The following is a 12,878-nucleotide window of genomic DNA, read 5'->3' on the forward strand; positions in this document are numbered from 1 at the left end:
GGAGCCCGGAAGAGTCTTAAGGATGGTATGCCTACTGATGAGTTGCAGACAGGATGGGTTGAAAATAGGGAGCCAGAGGCAGAGAGGCAAGGAAATCTGGAGGAATGGGTGTCCTTCAAAAAGTCATGCCCTGTGGTGGCCTGGTGGCCACCTAGTGACCCTGGGCCCACAGAGTACCATCTTCTTATAGGAATGGTCAGCAGTAAAAGGGCTCTCCTGGGCTCTGGACCTGGGCCTGCCTCCCAGGATGCATACCTGGGAGCAGCTCCTGGTCTAGGGCGCGGCCCCCCTTCCCATCGTTGGCAGCCAGCTGTGTGGATGCATGGAGCTGCTGTAGGGCCAGGCACTCGGTCAGGACATCAGCCTCAGGGTCAGGGCCCATGTGCAGCTGGGGGAACAAGCAGAGAGAGAGAGAGGGTGTTAGCATCACACTGCCTGCCCACCGGAAGCCCTCACTTTAGCTGACAGGGCAGGAAGGACTGCAGCCCCAGGGCAAGACCCTTCACTTCACTGTGCCTCAGCTTCCTCATCTGTAAAATGGGACTAACGATACCTAACCTTGTGAATGTACCTTGTGAAGGCTGTGTTAGTCCAGGGCACTGAGAAACAGATGCCAAGAAGGGATTAAACATGCACAGATTTTATGAGGGTAAGTATCTGTGTTAGAGAAAAGAGGGAGAGAGCAGGGCAGACTGGGAGAGCTGTCAAATTCATGTAAGTCTGACCGCAAGTGAAGGAGGGAGGGAGAGACGCTCCCTAGACTGCCATGTAACCTAAGGAGGGTCCAGCCAAGCCTTCAGGTGGCCTTGAGGGAGCCAAAGTCAGCTCAGTCAGAGGAGTCCTATGTTTCCTGGGAAAGGTTCTGCCTCTGTATCCCTACTGGGCCTGCGGAGCTTAGTCACTGGCTGGGAGCAGCCCGCGGAGGTGTGGCCTCAGCACAAATGCTGAGATGGGAATGTGGTGGAAATAAACACGTAGCACAAAGGCTGGCACATCGTAGGCGCTCAGTAAGTGCCTTTCTGTCCTCTGCCCCTCCTCTCCAGCCTTCTCCCTTCCTGGCACATGCTACAGTGGAAACAGTCCAGGGTTTGGGCCAGGAGACCTGGGTTCAAATCTCAGCCTACCTCTTCTTACTCTGTGTGACACTGGACAAATGGCTTAACCTCTCTCACCTGTCTGCAGAAAGTCAAAATAATCACACCGCACCCCAGGTTGCTGTGAGAAGTAATGGAATGCTGGGTGTGAACATGCTTAGTGAATGTGCTTTGTGAATGCTGGCTGACCTCCAGCTGGCCAGCCCTCACATGGCCACGCGACAGGTGGGCATATAGGGTCGGTATGTGGACTTGAGCAGGCCTGGGCTGGGATGGGGTCGAGTAACCCAAGGGAGGGCACAGCGTCAGCCAGAACAACCCTAGGCTGTCCTCAAAGACAGATGCACACTCCGAGTCACCTCAGGATGTCTTCATCTCTCCACACAGACACAAAATGGGGACAGGAAAGGGGCCAGGTGGGGCCCTGAGGACATCTGGGTGATGAGGATGGGAAGGGCCCTTTCTCTTGGCAAATCCCAAAGCTTGACTACAAAAGTTGGATGCCCTGAGATTGGCTTATCCAAACCCTCATTTTATCCAGGACAAATTAGACCCAGAGAAGGCAAGAGCCTTGTCCCATGTCACACAGCAGCTGAGAGTTAGCCCCAAGGGTTTTTCCAACCTCTGAGGCCAGCAGGGCCAGGACCCAGCTTGAGGAAGGCATGCCGGGCCTCTCATGGGCTCTCAGCTCCCTGACCCAGCAGCTGTTTTCCATGTAAATTAAGTTTCTGGCAAAAGAAGGCCAAGGCATGTTCTTGTAGACCGCAATGTCGATCGGATTAGGAGCAGCAGGAGAGGAGAATTAAGGAAGAAAACCATTTCTAATTCTCTCTGAAACGCAGCAGGGCTGCCAAGGAGTTGTCATAATATAAGGGTCACTTTACCCAGAAAGATACATCATCCCCGATGGCTCGTAATGGATGCTTATTGTTGGGAAGTTTGCAGATCTGTGGCCCCAGGTCTCTGGGGCTCAGTGTGAGCCAAGCACGGGGCCTGGGAAAACCAGGGCAGGATTCTGGTCCTCAGGCACCGGTCTGCTCCGGACAGACGCCTCCCTGGCACGGAGCCCCACTGACCAGAGCCTCGTCCCTTCCCTGCTCCTGCTGAGGCCCCTCAGCCCGAGAGCAGTGGAAAGAGCTCTGGGACTGGAGACAGACAGGCCCAAGATGGGATCCAGCTCTGTCACTCCCAGGCTGCATGACTCTGGGTAGGTTTTTTAATTCTCTAAGCCTCAGTTTCCACATCTCTAAAATGGGAGTAAAAATAGTCCTTATCTCCTAGGGTTATGTTGTTGTTTGGTGCCATTGGGTAGATTCTGACTCAGAACGACCCCATGTGACTGAGTAGAACTGCCTTATAAGGTTTTCTTGGCTATAATCTTTACAGAAGCAGATCGCTAGGTTTTTTCCCCCCGTGGAGTTGCTGGGTGGGTTCAAGCCACCAACCTTTCAGTTAGCAGCAGAGCACTTAACCATTGTGCCACCAGGACTCCTTTCTTAGGGTTATGGTGAGGGGATGAAACGAGATGCAGTCTGTGAGGCAACCCTGAGCCATGGGGACACTTGGTTAAGGCTTGGCCCTCTTTCTCAGGGTGAATGTGGATGTGGTGTTTTGACCACTCAGCTTGTGGTGCAGGTTGTGGCCACGCTCTACACGTGGCCTGTCTCTGCTCTACAGCTTCCAATGGCTCCCCATTGCCTGTGGAATAAAGACTGATGTCCCAAGCCTGGCTGTCCCTGCCACTCTCTTCCCACTAACGGCCTGCTTGCTCCCAGTGCCTCATCTCTGTATACCTCCATCCCCATGGGACCAAAGCCAGGCTGCTTTCCCCATCCTCTGGGCTTTGTGCTGTTTTATTCATGGCTTAGAACAGTGTTTGGAATACAGCAGGTGCTCAATGAATCCTGCAGGAGTTAATGGGCTCTTCCCTCTCTGCCATCTCTGCCGTGTTTCTCTCCACCCCACACCCTCCCTGGCACTCGAGTACCCCCCAATCCCATGCCTCAGTGGCCCTCTGGAGATGTTGATTAAACTAGTCTTTGCCCCACGTTTCAGTCCTGTTCCTCTTGCTGCAGCCTGGGTCCCTTGGCAGCTCACATCCTCCTCGTCCCAAACATAATCCGTGGTTTTTTCCTGCGAACCTGCTTCTTTCTTGGGTTCTCTGTCCTGGTTAAAAGCACCCTATCTATCCTGCCCCCCAAATCTGACAGTGGGGCTTAATCCTAGGCTCCTTTGCAGCTCCCCCTGCCCAGCTCAGCAGTCACCAAGCCCAGCCCCTCCCCTTGCACCACCTACCATGCCCCAGGACAGGCCCCATCATCTTGCTTGCTACCCAACAGTAGCCTCCCTGCCTTGCATCTCCCTCCAACAACCCTAATCCATTCTCCTCCTGGCCCCTAGAGGCATCTTTCTCAAGCTCAAGGGGACATGTCCCTTCTCTGCTTAAGACCCCTCACTGACACCTGCTGTCCTCAGGACAAAGCCCAAACTCCTTGAAAGGCCTTCCAGCCTGTCGTGACTTGCGCTGCCCACACTGCCTCTCCTTCTGGGCTCTGAGAGAGACTGCCTGCCTGCTGGGCCTCCCACACACAGGGCGCTTCTGCTGCAGACTTGGCCTCATGCTGGTCACTCTGCGGGGTGCACTCTTCTTACCTGTCTTCACCAGCCCCACACTTACTCCTTCCTCAGAACTTAATGAAAATACATGCTCACTTCCGTTTTGAGCTTTTACTTTGTGCCAGATACTGTTCTAAAACCTTCACGCACATTTACTCATTTAGTCCTGACAACAACCTTTAAGGGACGTCCTTTATTGTCCCCAGAGGACAAGTGAGGGACACAGGCATTGAGAAACTTGCCCCAGGCCACAGAGCTAGCAGTGCTGCAGCTGGTAAGTGACCCTGGCAGCTGGCTCCAGAGCTCATGCTCCTAGTCACTGGGCTCCATTCTCCCCAGTGTCACGTCTTCCACGAAAACCCTAGACGGGCCCAGGGCCCCTTACTTGTGACCCTGACTATTTTCTGGATCCCTCTGTGGTAGTCTTTATTACATTATGTCGAATTATCTCTTTATGTCTCCCTCTCGCCCATCAGGCCACTGAAGGCAGGGACCATGTTTTTCCATTTTTGCATCCTCGATGCCTAATTCAGAGCCTGACCTCAAGTGTTTACTAAACAAGCCAGGATCAGTGGGTGATGAGCTAGTGGGTGGTGTGTGAGCGGATGACTACAGCTGGCTGGAAGTAAGGGCTGTGGGGACACTCAGTGAACAGCGGGAGGTAGATGGGCACGTGGACAGACAGTGGCCATGTGGGTGTTTGGATGCCGAATGGACGCAGCCAGTGCGGGTCCTTGGCCCAATGACTGGATGAATGGGTGGGCAGCCAGGCGGGGGTCTGCAGAGATGTGCCCCGGCACGGAGGCCATCTTACCTTCTTACGCACCTGCTGCTCTTTGGCTGAATGGGCCTTCACGTGCTTGCGAAGGGAGCTGGGGTCCGTGTAGCGCTTGGAGCAGCCAGGGATCTGACAGGCGTAGGGCTTCTGCAACAACACGGGCAGGATGAGGAAAGGGCCAGACACAGGGCGGATGACCCAGTAAGCAAAGTACACACGGGCTTACTTGTGCGTATTTACTAATCTGTAAGTAATCTCTAGTGAGCGATTAACTTGCCTACTGGATAATCTGCCCTGGGATACCTCTCAGGGCCAAGGTGTTACTGCCAGGTCCTGCTGAGTGACCTAGGAAGGAGGGAGAGACTGGGCGAGGGGCAGGTTGTAGGCTCAGGCCTTGTGCCTCTCTCCAGCGTGCCCGGCCAGGGCCAGGAGGGGTCTGACTCGCCAGCCCTGCCCACAGGTACGGGGAAGTTGCGGGGGTCTGTGAGTGAAGGAGGGGGTCTGCGTCTCCATTCTACCACCACTCGGGGCCTCCCCTCTCTGAGCTCACCTTCTCCCCTGCACAGTGAGGCCTACTGAATCCTAAGGGCTCTTCCAGCTTTGACACTGTTTGGCTCTGAGAAAAGAACACTTTTCTTAGCTCTCAGCTGCAAAGCAGCAGCCTGTGGATGAGGGGTAAAGTGAGACAGGCTGCCTGAGAGGAGGAGGAGAGGGAGGGTAGGAGAAGGAGAAGAGATGAGAGGGGAACAAACACAGGGACACACTGGGGGTGAGGCAGGACCTCAGGCTGGCAGGGACGGGCCAAGTTCCCCAGACTGCTCTCTGGGCCATGAGAACACCCAGGTCCTACCCCTGACAATCATGGGAGACCAGCAGGAAACTGGATCTCAGAGAACAAAGGCTCTGCCCTATGGGGGCTTCGGTAAGTGCCCCACCTGGGGCCCACACTGCTCATCTAGAACAGGAAAAACCCAAAAAACCAAACCCATTGCTGTTGAGTTGATTCTGACTCATAGTGACCCTATAGGACAGGGTAGAACTGTCCCACACAGTTTCTACGGAGTGGCTGGTGGATTCGAACTGCTGAACTTTTGGTTAGCAGCTAAACTCTTAACCACTACTGTGCCACCAGGGCTGCCAAACAGGAAAGGACTCTAAATCCATGCCCCCTGCCTCCCCCAGATTCCTGCCCCAGCTCCGCCCTGCCATCAGGGCTCTCCCCTCACACTCAGGCCTTTCTCACAGGTCTGGCCACATCCCCACCCCCTGCTAAAAGCCCCTCTAGGTCTTCTGGTACCCCCAGGATGCAGGCCTTCTCTTGGCAGTCAAGGCCCTTTGAAACTTATTAGCTGCTGTGAAGTTGGTTCTGACTCATGGTTACCCCATGTGTGCAACAGAACTGCTCCATAGGGCTTTCAAGGCTGTGACCATTCAGAAGCAGGTCACCAGGCTTGCCCTGGGCCCTGCCTAAGTCTTCACCCTTCCCGCTCCTCTTGCCACCACCCACCTTCCCACCCTTGGGCTCACAGGCCTTCTTACCCTTGCACATGCCATTCCCAGTGTCCCTCCCTGTGCAACTTGCATGTCCTGCCTCACGCTTCCCACCCAGCCACGTCACCTCCTCTCCAAGCCATGCTCTGATCCTTGTTCCCACCTCCATGGGCTGCAGCTTCTGGCTGTCCACTCTGTCCTGCTGGGTCTGTTTAGGTGTCCCTCCTCTCTACCAGGTGGGGAGGGGACCTGTCTGCATTTTGGCGTCAGGGCCTGACTCAGGGCCTGACTCTCAGCTCTAACGGAACTCTGATCTACTCCACAGGGGCTTCAGCAACACCTGGCTTGGAAACGCCAGCTGTTGCGAGGACCTGAAATTCATAAAACCTCCCTTTTTTGAATATACCTAGTGGTTCCTGTGTCTTAGGACCCTCTGGCCTTTCAGAATGACAGGAGATGAGGGAGCGCTTGGAAGAAGTTACACCATTTGGATTTAAGTACCAGGGACTGCTATGGCCCTGTCAGACATGCCCAGGTAGAACTGCCCCCAAACCTCAAGGCAACTCTGCTCCTGCTGGACGGAGGGAGACCCAGGGAGAGGTGCTCACAGCCCATGGACCTCGCGGTGGGAGAAGCAGAAAGAAATGACCATACCTCAGCGCTGCCATGGAGAGTTGCCAGGTTAAAGAAACGGAGGAGAGCAAAAAGAGAGAGACAGACCAGTGAGAAGCTTGCCTCCGCTGGAAGGACACCACAGGGCAGGAGGGGTGGAAGGTGTGTGCAGACCTGCCCCCCAGCCCCAGTCACACAGAGTCACACAGAGTCACACACACACAGACACACAGCCCCTTGCTTACGAGCCCTTACTCCCTCCCCAACACATTCACAGAGTTATTCTCTCCCTCTCCTGGGCCTTGCCCTGCCCGGAGTCAGGCCCCAGGCCCCATCCCTTGGGGATGCTGACACAAATCCACACGTTTTTGGGAAAATGCAAACAAATAGAGTTCCGAGTACAGACGCACTTGCCTGGAAAGAGGAAGGCAAGGCCCATCTCTGTGTTTGTTTTTCCAGGGCTCGATGTGTGCAGAACATTCCTCAGGCCCAACTGCCCCGTGAACCCTCAGGAAACCCTGTGCCTGTCCCCAGCCAGCAGCCAAACCCCAGGCTGGAGTCATCGGACAGGCTCCAAACCCAGGGTCGCCTTATTAGCGTTTAGAACAAGGATAATCATGGTTCTGTAAGAATGGTGCGTTCGGGCTCACACAGCCCCTCCCCATCTGTGCTCAGAGTATAGAGTGTCGCTGATGGAGTGCTTCCTCTGTGCAGGCCTTTGCCGAGCACTTGCCATCCATGATCTCCTTTGAGTCTCATCCCACCCCCTGAGAATCATGCCTATTTTGCATATGAGGAAACTGAGGCTGAGTGGTTTGCTCAAGGGCTCACAGCTAGTAAGTATGTGTACGACACTGCTTGGGTGCTTCCTCTCACGTGCAGCCCTGAGTGGTCCAGTGAAGTGGCAAAGGAGGGATTGTAACCCACCCCCCATCTTGCCATGGGGAAACTGAGGCTCAGAGCAGGACAGTGGTTTCTTCGAGTTCACACAGAGAGTCCGTAGCAGTCAGAACTCGAACTTCACACTCAGTGACTGGCAGGGTTTGGTCAGCATTTAGTTAGCAAGTCATCGGGGCAGAAAGGTAGGAGTCATCTTTGCTACACAGACAGCACGCTGGGCTTTTCCCTCTGCAACATTGGCTGATCCTCCCATCTCTCTCTTATGAGGGAAGTGTTTTACCTCTGAGGAAACTAAGCCCAGAGAGGCTGAGTGGCTGTCTTCAGACCTCCGGGACCAGGTGGTGGGGTCAGGACTAGATCCAGGCCTAGTTCTCTCCATAGTCTGTTCAGCTAAATTTTCCTGCCTGTGGAGAGAATCCCACATTCCCTGATATCAGAGAGGACGTGGGGACACGGCTGGATTCTGTCTGCAAAACAAGGCCCTGCCCTGCATGAGGTCTGACCCACCAGCCCTCCATGTGGTGATGCCGGGAAAGCAATGGAGCACCATGGAGCGGCCTGCTGGCGTTTATGTGGGGAGGGTGTGCGAGCGGGATGCTGAGCTTGGCTGTCGCATGTCCCGGGCTTCATGGGGACCTCTGGAGCAATGAAGGCCTGAGATGACTCTGTGGGCTCCTTCTGAGCCTGACCCAACCCAGTACTTGGGGCCCTGTTCACATGCCACCAAGTGGGGGCCAGAGGCCTGTTGCTTTGGGGCTGGGTCCAGGAAATGCAGTGAAGAGGGAGGGGAAAGGGGTAAGTCAGAGTAGGTGACCCAGAAAACCCAGAGAAGGGGGCATGGAAAGGCTTGGTGTGGTTGGTGCTGCCTGTGGCATCTGGGAAACATAACCGTGGGTGCCTCTCAGGGCCTGGACCAGGGTCCCACGGACCCCGAGGGCTGGCTTGTGAAAAGGTAGTGAAGGGGGAGGGGGATTTGTTAAAACACCTCACTTCACATCCTCAACATGACAGCAGAGCTGGGTGGGGAGGGGGGCCCGCTTCAGGATGGGAACAGGACTCTTCCCTTCCCACTCTGCCCACCCGCCACCAACCCCACCTCCCAGAGTGCCTGACACATATACTTTTTCAGCAAAGAGCACTGGACCTGGAGTCAGACCCAGGTTTGCATCCCAGCTCCATAACAAGGGCAAATGACTCAATCTCTCTGAGTCTCCATTTCTTTGTCTGCAAAACAGGGATAACTGCCCCTACCCTAGACAGGCCAGTCCCCTCTCTTGGACCTCTGTTTTCTCATCTGTATACTGGACAGGCTAGGCTGAACGGCCACTTAGATCTCCCAGCCTTCCACCCTCAGAGATCCCCAAGCATCTGCAGGAAGAGCAGAAATGCAGGCCTGGGGCCCAGACGTGGACTCTGCCTGCAGATTCTGGTCTCCTGCTACACACGGGGGCTGAGGTCCTGCCAGGGCAAACCCGCAAACACAGAGCACTGGTGAGACTGGTGTGGAGACCCAGGTCTGAGTCAGCTCTGCCACCTTCCAGCTGTGATCAGGAGCAAGCACTGTACCTCCCTGAGACCCACTTCCCTCATCTGTCAAATGGGTTCATAAACCCCTGATTGGCAGGGTTGGTATGAGATCACAGATGATGACATTTTAGGAAGTGCTGTTAACTGCTGAGGTCTATATGCATGAGAGGGAATGCCTGTACCTACGCTATGATAAAGCTGCAGATAAGACACTGTCTGGCACAGAGAGGGGAAGGGAGGTGGAAAGAGACTCAGGCTTCTGGAGAGCCCAAGTCATTATTCCAGGAGCCTAGATTCTTAGGCACTGCCCCACCTCAGTGCTTCAAGGGACAAAGATGTCAGGGACAGGCTCTGGCCTGTCTCCATGAAGAAGGGGTGGGAACAGCAGGAAGTGGCTACTCTAGGCATGGCTGACAGGGCAGTGGGCCCACTCCTTCCATGGGGGTATGCAAGGAACCAGAGCCTGGGCTGGGGTAGGCTGGTACCCACAGGCTAAAGCACTGGTTCTGAACCGAGGTGAGTCTGCCTCCCAGGGGTATCTGGCAACGTCCAGAGACATTTCTGGCTGTCAGAACTGGGAGCAGGGTGCTACTGGCATCTAGTAAACAGAGGCCAGGGATGCTGCTAAACATCCTACAATGCACAGGGCACACTCCCCTGCTCCTCCCTGTCCCTTGTCCCAGAATTAGGAAGTCTAATAGGTCTAATGGGAGGGTAAATAGAACTAATGGGGGAGGGATTCTGCCTGGACAATGGGTCCTGTACCACATTAGACAAGTCGGGGGTGGATGCATGCCCCCCACGTTCCCTCCCCCTCAACCTCCACCCTCTGGGCCTACCGTGTCGAGGTGGGTGCGTTGGTGCTTGGCGCGGTCACTGGAGTTGCTGAAGGCCTTCTGACAGCCTGGGTGCTGGCACAGATATGGCTTCTCACCCGTGTGGCTCCTCAGGTGGATCTTGAGGTTCTCCAGCCGCGAGAAGGCCTTGCTGCAGCCCTCAAACTGTAGGAGAGGCTGGTGAGGGGCGTTTGGAAGCCCCTGTAGGGCCCACCACCCCACCTAGGAATGCCCCCCTGGGCTGGGGCCGGAGCATCCTCTACACAGCCTTGTCCTGCTGGAGGCCTCCTCAGGTTCAGCTCCCCATGAACTGCTCAGGGGCCAGGCTCTGTAACTGGGAAGCCCTGGTAGTTTCCAGGAAAAAAAAAAAAAGTTCACCCCGGACTTGGAAATGGACTACTTGGGCTGGAGAAGAAAGTGGCCTTTCTGTTTCTGGATCTGAAAAGTTTTCCTTCCCAATGCTACCTGGCACTACACGCTGCTTGACAGCAGCGCAGCCCTGAATGGGTGTGAGGGCAGGTGGCACGTGGTAGTGCAGAGAGAGCGGGGGCTGGGGACCCAAAGGCCTGGGTTTGAGTCAGGCTCTATCCCGGTGAGGCTTTGGGCAATGCCCTGACCTCTGTGTACCTGATCTCCATGTCTACAAACCTCAGGCTGTATGGCCACTTCTCAGGGCTGATAATGAGGGTCCCATGGGGCAGGAAACTGTGAATGTCAAGGGGCTGTGTCCATTGAGAGCGCAGCATCAATACTCATCAACGTCAGACAACAAGCACATTTGTAAACCGAAGGGCCTTCTCTTCATTCTCATTTGGCGGCTCAGCTACCCAGTGCCCACCACGTACCAGATCCTGCGCTGGGTAGTGAGCACAGCACAGACACGTGATGCCCCCAAGCCAGTGGCAGGAGTGGTACAGAGAGCAAGAACTGAATCACGGTGGAAAGCGAGTCCAAGGAAAGAGTAGGCGTGGGGCCTCGCGCACTCAGACTCTCCTCCTCCAGCCCCAGAGCACCCCATCCCTCAGCCTCTGCCTAGCTCCAATCTTTCTCTCTTGAGGGTCCTCCCACTTCTAACTCCTCCCTGCCTCCCCGTGTCTCCACACAGCCATCCAGAAGGTGTCTTCTGACAAAGAAACTGGATCCTGTCACTTATCACTTAAAGCCCTGCCGGCCAGACTAGCATTCAAGCCCCTGCGACCTCTACACCTCCCTGCCTCTCTCCTCCCACCCCATACCCCAGTAACAGCCTCAGGAGTCAGCCACGCAAGCTCCAGCCCATGATGAAATGGCAACAGCACAGGCTGGCTCTTCCACTCTCTTTCTCTGGGCTTCATCTGCAGGGTGAGGAAGGAGCTGATGGGTTACCACATATGTGACCACAGCTGGAACACCTGGCTCCTTCTTCTGAGCTGAGCACCAGTTTCCTTTTTGCAGTGTCCCCCTACCCCTGCCCCAGTTTTAAAGATGTTTTATGTGTGGTGCAAACGATTAATGCATCAGCTGCTAACCGAAAGGCTGGTGGTTCAAGTCTACCCAGAAGTGCCTCATAAGAAAGGCCTGGCAATCTGCTTTTGAAAAATCAGCCAGTGAAAGCCCTATGGAGTGCAGTTCTAGTCTGATGCACACGAGGTCACCATGAGTCATAACCAACTCGATGGACAACTGGATACTTACTGGTTATCTGTGAGTGAGTTTATCGGTGGGTGCCTGGTAAGGACTGTGGGTAGGGTTCAGACTCTGTGGTCCATTTGGCTTATTTCCCTGGCCCTGAGAGGTTGGTGCCCCAGTCCAGAGCAGTTCAGCACATTTGGTAATTTTTGGTGCAGGGCAGTTCCGTTGGACAGTCTGGCTGCAGCCCTGTGCTGGGTGATGCCGTGACACAGAGAATCCAGACATGGGTCCTACCCTCCAGGGGCACAGAGCCCAGAAGGGTGACACACACGTAAATCACCATAACCAAATCGTGCAATCAGGGCGGTAATGAAGGGAGACAGGGGGCTTTAGTGGCACAGAGGAGGGTTGGACCTGGAGGTGGGGATGATGGTTCTAAGTTTGGGGAGAAGTGCAGGAGGTGGGGAAGGCACACACGGTCAGTTATGCCAACACTGATCCTTTCACTTCATTCAGTCGCTGATCGACCTGAGCCTTGAACAATATCTAGGGCTTCCAAAGAAGCCAAAGGGGAAACGGGCATGGAAGGTCAAAGGGAAGGCAGGCTCAGAGGCACCCGAGTGTGCAAAGGGCACAAAGACCCTGGGGCTACTGAGGCCTCCACCTGGCTGTAGGGAGGTCAGAGGCCAAATAGTGGGCCTCAAATGCCAGGCTGAGGAGTCTGGGCTCCACTCTAAGGAGCAGGGGGCCATGGCAGAGCCTTAAGAAGGGAAGGGACAGGGTCAGATAAGCATTCTAGGAAGACCCATCTGGCTGTTGGGTGACAAATTGGGGCTGGGAGAGAAGACAGGGAGGCCAGTGAAGTGAAGACATTTTTAACAGTTATAGATGAGGATCACTGAGCCAGGACAGGTGGTGGGTTGGCGTGGAGCACAAAGCAGAACGGTGAGAATGAGGACCCACAGACAGTGACTGACCTGAGAGGCCCCTCGCCTCTCCCTTGAAGACCCGGCCACAATTTCAGGCCACACTCCGCTGGGGCCGGTCCAAGGCAAGCTGCCCGCAGCTGGGTTTTAGAGGCTGTTCCGCTTCCTACTTCCAGATGTGGTGCCTTTGCAATGCATCAAAACCAGAAGGAAATCCTGTTTGGGGAGTAAATAGGCCGCAAGCCGCCCCCCTTGCTCTCCTGCAATGGCCTCGTGCCAAGTTCATCCTGACGTGAACGAGAGGAGCCTCGGCTGGAGAGCAGGCCTTCCTTTCAGCATCCAGCTCGCCCCTTTGTTCCGCTCTGGCCCGTGCAGGGAGGGTGGACATCTGAGGCAGAGAGGCAATAACTCCTCGCAGGCTGCGTGATTTTTCTGAGTTTGGGAAAGTCCACCAGACTCTGGAGATCGGTATATCATCTTGATTCTT

The 12,878-nt window shown here is 55.1% G+C and overlaps 1 protein-coding gene across 1 annotated transcript in view; it reads right to left on the reverse strand.

The window, feature by feature from the left end:
- GLIS1 (GLIS family zinc finger 1) overlaps nucleotides 1-12,878 on the reverse strand; it is a 133,316-nt gene that overhangs the window by 15,533 nt on the left and 104,905 nt on the right. The window contains exons 4-6 of the mRNA XM_064279951.1: nucleotides 9,858-10,019; nucleotides 4,525-4,635; nucleotides 256-388 (exon numbers count right to left, since the gene is read on the reverse strand). Of these exons, the coding sequence (XP_064136021.1) occupies nucleotides 256-388; nucleotides 4,525-4,635; nucleotides 9,858-10,019 (406 nt within the window). The remainder of the gene's footprint in view (nucleotides 1-255; nucleotides 389-4,524; nucleotides 4,636-9,857; nucleotides 10,020-12,878) is intronic.

The sequence above is a fragment of the Loxodonta africana genome, chromosome 3 (genome assembly GCF_030014295.1).
Source record: "Loxodonta africana isolate mLoxAfr1 chromosome 3, mLoxAfr1.hap2, whole genome shotgun sequence".
NCBI lineage: Eukaryota > Metazoa > Chordata > Mammalia > Proboscidea > Elephantidae > Loxodonta > Loxodonta africana.